At 39.7% G+C, this 11,885-nt stretch overlaps 1 protein-coding gene across 1 annotated transcript in view; it reads right to left on the bottom strand.

Moving 5' to 3' along the window:
* Nucleotides 1–11,885, bottom strand: part of EPYC (epiphycan) — a 39,458-nt gene that overhangs the window by 4,278 nt on the left and 23,295 nt on the right. The window contains exons 2-4 of the mRNA XM_040234430.1: nucleotides 9,263–9,434; nucleotides 1,601–1,759; nucleotides 126–328 (exon numbers count right to left, since the gene is read on the bottom strand). Of these exons, the coding sequence (XP_040090364.1) occupies nucleotides 126–328; nucleotides 1,601–1,759; nucleotides 9,263–9,434 (534 nt within the window). The remainder of the gene's footprint in view (nucleotides 1–125; nucleotides 329–1,600; nucleotides 1,760–9,262; nucleotides 9,435–11,885) is intronic.

The raw sequence follows: 11,885 nt of genomic DNA, 5'->3' as shown, positions 1-11,885 counted from the left end.
AAAGTTTATTTTAGGCATTAAAAGTCTCATCAAATTGAATCCCTTTGTGGAAATAAAAAGTCTAGACACTGATAGCAAAGGGAACAGGAAGATTAAAGTATTTCATATTCAAACTTAAAACTCACTTTAAATGCTTCTTGCTTTATTCCTTTCCTTCCAAGTCTATTGTTGCTGATATCAATAAATCTCAAAGTGGTTGGCAATTCTGGGAGCTGCCTAATTTTGTTGTCACGCAGGACAAGCTCTCGGAGTTGAGGCAGCTTTCTGAATGCATCTTCATCAATCTCAGATATTAAGTTTGATGTCAGATCAATCCTTCTTAGATCATCTGGGAAAAAAAATGAGAGAAGTAGTTGAATATGTTTCACTCACATAAAAATATAAAGATTTCCCACATATAAACATGAATCAGCAATAGTTAATGCAACAATTATTTCTAACAACTTTATAAAAATTTAATAGACGACTGCTGCTGCTCAGTCATGTCCGGCTCTCTGCGACCTCATGGACTATAGCCCTCTAGGCTCCTCTCTTCATGGGATTCTCCAGGCAGGAATACTGGAGTGGGTTGCCATTCCCTCCTCAGGGGAGCTTCCTGACCCAGGGATTGAACCCCTGAACCTTATGTCTCCTGTATTGGCAGGCAGGCTCCTTACCACTGAACCACCTGGATTTCTTCCAAATGCTATTCATATTTATGCACTCCAAAGAAAGTGTAGCCTTTGCAAAGAAATTGACCCATTATATTTCATTATATTTAAAATAATTGATCTTTTTCCTATATTCCTCATAAATTTTGTCTGCATCTCACTATTTAAAATATTTTTTCTCCGTGCTGGCAGATTATTATATTTTCTAACAGGAATAAATACATTAGCATTAAAATACACAGGCATTAAAAAGAAATTTTTGAATAATTAAAACACTTGGTGAAGACACATACCAAGTTTTTTTCAAAGTTGGCAACAACTTTGGCCAGAATTTAGATTTGCATTCATCAATTTGCTTTTTTTTTTTAATTGTGCTTCAATGGAAGTCTATTCAAACAAGCCAGATCCTACTAAGTATATGGTCATGACTTTATGCTCTTATTGTGATAATGTGATAATGAATTTTAGCCTATAAAATATCATTATTTGTGATTTTTGTCTACTTGAAAATAGTTTGAGAATATGAACAACTATATGGCTTCATGTGCGTAAGTCACGTCACTTCAATCATGTCTGATGCTTTGTGACCTCATGGACTAGGGATTGTCATTGGGATTCTCCAGGCAAGAATACTGGAGTGGGTTGCCATGGCTTCCTCCAGGGGACCTTCTCTACGCAGGGATCAAACCCACATTTCTTATGTCTCCTGCATTGGCAGGCAGGTTCTTTACCACTAATGCCACTTGGGAAATCCATATAGTTTCATAACAACCTTTAGTGATTCATCATTCTTTCTTATTGTAATTAAAACAAACCTTCAAGCATACAAATAAGTAAAAATTGATTTTTGAGACATATTTTAATATTCAAGTTTCATTTTTGGTACCAACATTTTATAATGCAAACATTTAAGAAACAAAAGGGAAGGATATTAGTGCCAGCATCCATACTTAGGCTTGCAAAATCATTTTTGTTGATCTTTTTAATTCTGTTAAAACGGGAATAGAAATAAGCTGTGTTCTTGGGCAGCGGAGGAATAGCATCAAGTTCATGGTCATCACAGTATACGGTGGTACTTATACAAGTACACAGAAGGCAGGTTGGAAAGTCTGAAAGAGAGGCAAATAATATATGTAAGAAGCAAGTAATTTCTAACAAATAATGGAATTACAAATGTTTATTAAGCAAGATTACAGTCTCATATAGACAATGCTGGCACATTTAATATCTTATGTAGTTTCCTATAAATAAAATACTAAAGTCAAATATAACAACCCTGCTGCTGCTAAGTCGCTTCAATCATGTCTGATTCTGTGCGACCCCATAGACGGCAGCCCACCAGGCTCCCCCATCCCTGGGATTCTCCAGGCAAGAACGCTGGAGTGGGTTGCCATTTCCCTCTCCAATGCATGAAAGTGAAAATTGAAAGAGAAGTCGCTCAGTCGTGTCTGATCCTTAGCATGGACTGCAGCCTACCAGGCTCCTCTATCCATGAGATTTTTCCAGGCAAGAGTACTGGAGTGGGGTGCCGTTGCCTTCTCCATATAACAACCCAGGCTGCCCTAATAATTAATATAGTCTTTGTAATGTTTTAAATTTTTTTTAAATTATCTACTGAATATTGCATGATTGTTGCTTTTATGTTTATTGAAAATTCTATTTTCAGAAGTAAATATTGATTGTGGCTTTTATAAATTTAAAACATCACGTATAATATTTTTATTAGATCTTTCATTCAGTATTTACACACCCCACTGAAATAAAATCAAGGGAAAGGGTAGGGCAATTATCATTAATATTAATTCACTCAATATGCATTTATTGAATCTATTCTATGTAAATTGCACTGTGTTAGCTGGTGGAACAGTGGTAAGCACAAAGACACAGTTCTGTTTCATGATCTGCTGTGTAAGATAAATGTTAATCACACACACAAAAAATGATGATTGTGGTAAATGTCATGGAATATCATAGAAGTATAAAACAGGAGACTTTGATCCAGTCTGAGAGTCATGGTTCTTCGAGGAGGTGATGACTGAGTTGAGATCTGCAGGAAGAGCAGGCCCTGACTGTTCAGGTGAGTGAGATCTGCAGGCTGAGGACGCAGCACACACCAGGCCCCTTCACTCTGGGGGGACTGAAAGGCAGTGCCTGGAGCGACAGCACAGAAGCATCGGAATGTGTAGGACACAAAACACACAGGCCTACGGGCTGTGTTACACGGGTGGTCTCTCGTCCTAAGGATGGGCAGGAGTATTACAGGATCAGATTTGCATGATAAGATATCACCCTGCTTGAAGGTGAGCTGGAAGACTGATTGATGGGGATGGGGGGCGGCAGAGTGAGATGGGCATAGGGGCAATGAGTTATCAAGATAAAAGATGGTGCTTGCTTGGCTATGATAATGTGATAGAAAAGGCAACTGCTGCTGCTGCTACTGCTAAGTCGCTTCAGTTGTGTCCAACTCTGTGCGACCCCACTGACGGCAGCCCACCAGGCTCCCCTGTCCCTGGGATTCTCCAGGCAAGAACACTGGGTGGGTTGCCATTTCCTTCTCCAAGAAAAGGCAACAGACCCCCCTAAAAATTCAAATTATATCTCCATTTATTAATTTATTTTCTCTCTCTCTCTCTCTCTCTCTCACACACACACATACACACACAGCTCCCTCCTTCACTCTCTGCTTATTGGTCTTATTGGTCTTATAGAGGACAGAGAGCCTCTAAGGGAGATAGAGAAGCAATGGTCAGAAGAAAAGAAGGATAAGAGACGATCAGTATTATGGAGGCCAAGTGGAGAGAGAGTTCCAAGGAACAGGGAATAGAAAATAATCTAAATCTGCTGAGATATCAGTTAAGGACTGAAAAATGTCTCTTGAAGTAGTTTTTGTGGAGGTTAAAGGAGACTTCGGTAAGAGCTGTGGAGTGATAAGGCTGGAAGCCAGATCACAGTCCCTGAAGGCGGATGTAGGGGGTGCGGAGACAGTCACAGAACACACAATGTTTCTGAGATGTTTGACTGTAAAGAAAAGGCAAAGAGAGATAGTGATAACTATAAAACATATCTGTAGTGTGTATGATGAGGAAATGGACTAAAGTGGGAGAGATTTGAAGAAAAGTATCCAAAGGGAGAGAGACTGAAGATAAAAAGGATCCTGAGAGGGCAGCAGGAAATGGAGCCAAGAACACAGTGGGAAGCATTTACATCCCACATGAGGGAGCACAGACAGTTCCTCTGCTGTAACAGGAGGAAGGGGAAGAGGCGAGGATGTCTGTCAGTTCAGTTGCTCAGTTGTGTCCGACTCTGCAACTCCATGGATTGCAGCACACCAAGCTTCCCTGTCTGTCACCAATTCCTGGAGCATGCTCAAACTCATCCATCAAGTTGGTGATGCCATCCAACCATCTCATCTTCTGTTGTCCCCTTCTCCTGCCTTCAATCTCTCCCAGGATCACACTCTTTTCCAATGAGTCAGTTCTTCCCAGGAGGTGGCCAAAGTATTGGAACTTCAACTTCAGCATCAGTCCTTCCAGTGAATATTCAGGACTGATTTCCTTTGGGTTGGACTGGTTTGATCTCCTTACAGTCCAAGGTACTCTCAACAGTCTTCTCTAGCACCACAGTTCAAAAGCATCAATTCTTCAGTGCTCAGCTTTATTTATGGTCCAGCTCTCTCATTCTTACATGACTACTGGAAAAACCATAGCTTTGACTATACAGACCTTTGTCAGCTAAGTAATGCCTCTCCTTTTTAATATGCTGTCTAGGTTTGTCATAACTTTCCTTCCAAGAAGCAACGTCTTTCAATTTCATGGCCACAGTCACCATCTGCAGTGATTTTGGAGTCCGAGAAAATAACGTCAGTCACTGTTTTAATTGTTTCCTCACCATGGGGCCAGGCCATGATCTTAGTTATTTGAATGTTGAGTTTCAAGCCAGCTTTTTCACACACCTCTTTCACTTTCATCAAGAGGCACTTTAGTTCCTCTTCACTTTCTGCCATAAAGGTGGTGTGATGTTATTGATATTTCTCCCAGCAATCTTGATTCCAGCTTGTGCTTCATCTAGCCCAGAGTTTCTCATGATGTACTCTGCATATAAGTTAAATAAACAGGGTGACAGTATACAGCCTTGACGAACTCCTTCCCCTACTTGGAACCAGTCTGTTGTTCCATGTCCAGTTCTAACTGTTGCTTCTTGACCTGCATGCAGATTTCTTTCTAACTGGTGCTTCTTGACCTGCATGCAGATTTCTAAGGAGGCAGGTAAGGTGGTCTGGTATTCCCATCTCTAGGAATTTTCCACAGTTTGTGGTGTCCACACAGTCAAAGCCTTGGCATAGTCAATAAAGCAGAAGTAGATGTTTTTCTGGAACTATTTTGCTTTTTCATTGATCCAGTGGATGTTGGCAATTTGATCTCTGGTTCCTCTGCCTTTTCTAAATCCAGCTTGAACATTTGGAAGTTCTCAGTTCACCTACTGTTGAAGCCTGGCTTGGAGAATTTTGAGCATTACTTTGCTAATGTGTGAGATGAGTGCAATTGTGTGGTAGTTTGAGCATTCTTTGTCATTGCCTTTTTTTTTTTTTTTTGGATTGGAATGAAAACTGACCTTTTCCAGTCCTGTGGCCACTGCTGAGTTTTCCAAATTTGCTGGATGTAGATGGAAATGTAGGTAAAACACGTATGGTGTGGATATGCTGCTGCTGCTGCTAAGTCACTTCAGTCGTGTCTGACTCTGTGCGACCCCAGAGATGGCAGGCCACCAGGCTCCCTCGTCCCTGGGGTTCTCCAGGCAAGAACACTGGAGTGGGTTGCCATTTCCTTCTCCAATGCATGAAAGTGAAAAGTGAAAGTGAAGTCGCTCAGTCATGTCCAAGAGACGGCAGCCCCCCAGGCTCCCTCGTCCCTGGGGTTCTCCAGGCAAGAACACTGGAGTGGGTTGCCATTTCCTTCTCCAATAGCGTGGATATAGATGTAGGTAAATTATGTGTCTGAAAATAGAAAGACCAAAGAGCCGTTAACCTGAAGACTGTATTTTCTTTGTGTAGGAGGAAGCTAAGCTCTCTGGTGAGTTTGAAGAGTCTAGGGAGAAGAAGAGAATGGTTGTGAGACGTGAGATGGATGGAGAAAGTAAAATAGCCATGAGAGAAGAAAAAAGTGATGAAAGACTTTCTTGGAATTGCTTGGTGATCCTCATTTGGCTGAGAGTTTGCTGATCTTAGCATTGGAAGCCTCGTGTCTTGGGATCCCTTGCTCCCAGGCAAATCGGGACATTCGGTTGCCCTTGTTGAAGGATCCATTTATGGTCTGAGATCAAGAATTAGTAATTCACCTACTAAGGTCTTATTGTTGTTGTTGTTTAGTTGTTAAGTGATGTTCGACCCTTTGCAACACCATGGACTGTAGCCCACTAGGCTCCAATGTCCATGGAATTTTCTAGGCAAGTATACTGGAATGGGCTGCCATTTCCTTCTTCCTGACCCAGGGATTGAACCCAAGTCTCCTGCATTGCAGGTGGATTTTAGTGATTTTAATTATAAAGTTAGGATTCCCAAGAAAACAAGGTCATTAAATAGAAAAAAAAAATCACTTATAACAACTTCAGGAATGAAAGCTATTTTAGGAATGTAAGTTTGGGAAAAAAATTTAAGGGAGAGCTATAAAATATTTAATACTTGCTTCTGCTGCTGCTAAGTCACTTCAGTCGTGTCCAACTCTGTGCAACCCCGTGGATGGCAGCCCACCAGGCTCCCCTGTCCTTGGGATCCTCCAGGCAAGAACACTGGAGTGGGTTGCCATTTCCTTCTCCAATGCATGAAAGTGAAAAGTAAAAGTGAAGTCACTCAGTTGTGTCTGACTCTTCTTAACCCCATGGACTATAGCCCACCAAGCTCCTCTGTCAGTGGGATTTTCCAGGCAAGAGTACTGGAGTGGGTTGCCATTTCCTTCTCCTTAATACTTGCTAATTTCTCCAATTATTATAAATAAATATTTGCTACTTATCACAAAGTTTCAAGAAGAAAAGCATTTCCTTCTTCTATATATATGACCATGCTAATTTAGCAGTAATTGCTTAGAGTAATTATATATAGTCACAACAATTGTTTTTAATTCATTTTTTTCCACTTATAACTCAAGCCTACTCAATGTAGCTTCTGAGTATTATTTCTAGAAATTGATATTTATAGTAACAAATAATGTTTCAGTTTTTAATGTTTTAAATATTTCCAAACTATTTGACTTAAATTTACAATTTACATTTAATTTTTAAAGTTTAGATTTTACTTTTGTGGAAAGTAAAATGTGATTTAAATTTTTAATTTCATTACTTAGACTCCTTTAAGAAACAAATTTTTTAAGTCATAGTTTTTCTTGCATTGTTTCAAAATTTACATTATTGAGCCATACGTTTTACTAGAGCTTTTCAAAAGATTGGGCATTCTACTCCTCTTAATCTTGGCACATCAGGTAATTCCAAATCAGTCAATTTTTGAAAGCTCTGAAATTACTTAAAAGTAAGTAATGTTCTAGAAATATTTAATTTCCCTGTTTTGAGGACTTTCTGCTGGGCATGCACAATTCCTTCTCATTGTGTGTGTATCTCCCTGGTTCTGTTTTTATTTATTTATTTATTTTTCCCTGGTTCTGTTTTTAGCATGTTCTATCACCCCACAGAAAGTTGACTGTGTGGGAAGAATACAATGTATTCATTAAAGGCAGGATTTAGTGGTTTCTGTCTTCATTCCAGCACCATTACGTATGACTTCCATGATCTTGGACCACTTTCATGGTATTTGGAATTTTAGTTTGCCTGTTTGTGAAAATAATAATAACTAGCACATACTTAGTACTGTTGTGTCTCTTCAAAGACACAATATAAAACGCTTCGCTGCTGCTGCTAAGTCACTTCAGTCGTGTCCTACTCTGTGCGACCCCATAGACGGCAGCCCACCAGGCTCCCCCATCCCTGGGATTCTCCAGGCAAGAGCACTGGAGTGAGTTGCCGTTGCCTTCTCCAATAAAACACTTTAGTGACAGGCATATTGGCAGCATTTCACGGAAGACAACTTTTCATATGACTGCTTAGTGAATAGTGAGAAACTCAGAATCAGAGAGTGCATTGGAGATTACCAGGGACTGGGGGGAGTGGGAAATGGTTTCAGGTGTGTAAAATGAATTATGTTCTAGACATCTGCTTACAACAGAGTGGCTACAGTTAATGTATCATACACTGAACAATTTGTTGACAGTAAGTAAAAAAAAAAAAAATTCTCTTCTATCAATAATAATGAGAATCACTACCACTGATGATATTTACTGTGGGCCAGGCACTAAATTTATTCGGTTAATCCTTGCAACAACTCTATGAAGTAACATCTGTTACTGATTACCCCATTTTCTAGATGAGGAAACAAAGGCAAAAAAATATTGAATGCTTTGCTCAAGCCTGAATATCCAGCAAATCTGAAAGTGGAGATCTGAATGCTCTTTCCTCTCTTTTCTTTCTCTCAGTGTGTTCTGTACTGACTTTTGCCTTTATTAACACCTACTGTCTCTAAGTTGGTTCACATGTCTGTCTCTCTGTACTAGACAGAAATATCTGTGAAAATAGTAGTCATTTAAAGATGTTTTGTATATCCAGAACTTACAGTACAGAGACATTCGATGCTAAGTAAACCTTCTCAATGGAAACTATTCATTTTTTTCTGCGCCCCCTTCATTAAAGCACACACTTTCTCCATGTGTGTAAAAGTATTCTAGTGTGAGTCCACTTGAATACCTCCCAAGGTTGACACTTACAAATTCTAACATGAAATATAGACAAACTGTAGATTCACATTGAGCACCAGGAATTCCTTTTATCACCCCAAAGGCCCTGATTTACATAATTTTCAGGTTCTACAAAGTGGAGTCCAATATTATGGAACCCTGTCTTCCCTTTTCCTTTCTCTGCCCCTGGAACTGAGTGGAAAGGCAGCATGGTTTCCACTAAGAACACACTCAAGAATCAGAACAACTTTGCTTAAAACTCAATGTGTGAAACTAATGTTCAGTGATCTCTGGGAAGTTCCAACCCTTTCTGAGATAGTTTCCTAGGTAATAATATAAAAAACTGAATACTAATAACTTCACAGGGAGGTTGCAGTAGTCACATGAGGTAATGTGACATGCTGAGCATTATGGCCCCCAGAAAGTGTGTGCTCAATCAATGGAAAACATTATTACTATCAGCACCATTATTCTCACCATCATCACTTATCTCCTAGAAATGCTGGCACGTGATCTCTCAGCCATGGATTCGGATCTTGCTAACAGTGTATCCTTTGGTCTAGAAATGCATTCCACCACAAAGCTTTTTGAGCTTTATGATGCCAGACAAATATTTTCACCCCAGATCTTTGGTTATTTGATCATTTCCATCATGCCAAAGCTGAATTATTAAAACTGCTTTATATTTTAACACAAAATACACGTGTATCCCCTGCTTCAAACCTAGCCTCTACCAAAGCTCTCTCCTTGGGTCATGTGGGTCCCTGCAGAGTTGGAACTTGGCAGTTTTGAGAAAGAGACAAGTGAACGTCATTACAGTCTAGCCCTGATGGACCTGACCTTCATTGGTCTGTGGACCCAGAACCCCGGTGAATTCAGGCTCCTGTGGGGAAGAACCATCGATCAGCCTGGGGGTAGATTCCTCTTCCTCTTCCTCTTCCGCCTCCTCTGGCTGTGGGGGTGGAGTGAGGAGCTCTCTGTTTCCAGAAGGCATCACTGTCGCTATTTCAATCTAAAAAAGAAGCAGAATTTCATCAGGCAACCTTCTCAATCACCCTTTGCGGCCGTGACACAAATTTAAGAATATATCCATCTTTGCCACAAGAGGGCGCTGGTGTCCTGAAGTTGAACACTGTGTGACGCCTGCTTGCCTCGGAAGGCACATGCGGTTCCTGTTTTGTTTTTAATTAATTTTGTTTCTCAAATCTTAGTAATAGTTTCCAGCGCCTTTTTAATTTTGGTCTTATTGCTCTTTAAAACACCCGCGTGTGTTTATTTCATAGGTTTAAAAATAACCTTGTTTATTGTTTTAATACATAGTGTTGCAAGAATGCCTTATTGTGAAAGATTCTGAGAGTAAAATTCGAAATTCCCCTTCCTCCTGCAGCCCCAATTCTACTCCCAATAAGAAATTGATGTGTATTTTCAAGTCCTTTTAATCTTTGATTTTCTAAATTCAAATATTCTGTTCTTTTACAGTGACTTACACTTCCTTCCGTTGCATTTTTACTGAAAAGTAAAAGGCAACCCACTCCAGTACTCTAGCTTGGAAAATTCTTTGGATGGAAGAGCCTGGTAGGCTATAGTCCAGGGGTTGCAAAGAGTCAGACACGACTGAGAGACTTCATTTTCCTTTCCTTTATCCTTTATGCTGAACTAAAATATGTAAAGGTATGAAAACTGCATGATTTGATCATGGAATGCCATTTCTCATGTTTTCACTATTATTTGAATAACAAATATTACCAATAATATTGGGATATTGAAATTGACCTTCTTGAGAGCTTTGACAATACAAGGCACTTTAATAAAATTTGAAAACCTAGTCAAAGATGGCTTCTATTTTAGATTATTCTTGATTTTCTCTTCTTACTTCCATGTTTTATGTAGTGAGTTTTTGATTCTAAGAACACTGTTTGGCACTTAGAAGAACCCCTTACTCAACTTTCTTCCCTTATCTCAGTGTCTGTTTCTTTGTTGTTGTTATTTAGTTTGTAAATTGTGTCGGACTCTTTTGCAACCCCATGGACTGTAACCCACCAAGCTCCTTTGTCCATTGGATTTTCCAGGCAAAAACCTGGAGTGGGTTGCCATTTCCCTCTTCAAGGGATCTTCCTGATCCAGAGATTGAACCAGGGCCTCCTGCATTGGCAGGCCGATTCTTTACCAGGAACCACTAGGGAAGCCCCTGTTTCTTTGTATCCCTAAGTAAATCCCTACCACCCTACCCTAACTTCCTGCTGACCTTGAAACTTTGGGTGAGAAATTTGCTTAAGACAATTGGTTGTCAACATGTAGGAACTGGCTCAGAGGTAAAGAATCCACCTGCCAAGCAGGAGACACAGGAGACCTGAGTTCCATCCCTAGGTTAGGAAGATCCCCTGGAGGAGGGCATGGCAACCCACTCCAGTATTCATGCCTGAAAAATCCTGTGGACAGAGGATCCTGGTGGGCTACAGTCCACGGGTTGCAATCAAATACAACTGAGTGACTACATCCGCTCACAGGCTTATGTAGGAATCATCCTTAGAGGACTAGTTTTTTCAGGGCACCCTAGAATTTCCAAAGTCTCCCTTTATCACCTTGATTTTTTTAATCCTTCTTTATTTGTTTTCATTAAACACACACACACACAAATTACTTTCTAACTTACTTAATGTCAACGTGATATGCAAGCTATTACTTTCATGTTTGAAATATGAAATATGTAAAATAAATACATAATTACACTAGATACTTTCTGAGTATTTTAGATAGATGTTTCAGATTATTTTAAAATTTTACGATAGACTTATGATTTCAGGTCACTTTTATGCACTTGAATACATTGCTTCACAAATGAAAATTATCCCTTTAAAGGAAACTAAACTATTTTTTGGTCAATGTATTTTTCTGGATTGTGTCTCCTTCTGTGCATCTGTAGTTTCTCCATTTCAGCCCTTCCTACATTGTATGGTATTGATTCCATCGGTTTTCTGTACGGTACACTTTGAGTTAGGTCTTCTATCTTTGCACCTCAAGGCTGTAGCATAGTAGGTGATCAACAAGTATTTATTGATTATAATTAAAAAAATTTGCTTGTCCAAAATGTATCTAATTCACAGCTCCATGCTTAGTTTTAGACATTTTGCTAAGAAAAATCAACACAGGTATTAAAGCTTATTTTACTGCATTTAAAGCATGAAGCAAACGTAAAGCAAATTACAGTATATTGGGTGCATTAGGAAGCCATACATGAAAATATTATAAAACGTGTCCAGAAATCTCTGCCTGAGAAGCACACTTCCTTAAACAGAGAAACATACGGTTTCCATCTGCAGGGTCAGAAGGAGGCAGTTTCAGAAGGAATGGATTTGCAGAGAGACCAAAAGGAGGTTCTGGGAAGAACGGAAATTGAGACAGATGTTTCATGGAATGGAGGCAGCCTAAAGGGAGAAACACATTCCAGACACGTTGCCTTGAA

The sequence above is a fragment of the Oryx dammah genome, unplaced genomic scaffold (genome assembly GCF_014754425.2).
Source record: "Oryx dammah isolate SB20612 unplaced genomic scaffold, SCBI_Odam_1.1 HiC_scaffold_29, whole genome shotgun sequence".
Lineage (NCBI taxonomy): Eukaryota > Metazoa > Chordata > Mammalia > Artiodactyla > Bovidae > Oryx > Oryx dammah.
The sequence above is the reverse complement of the archived record's forward strand: the minus strand, read 5'-3'. Positions and strand labels throughout refer to the sequence as shown.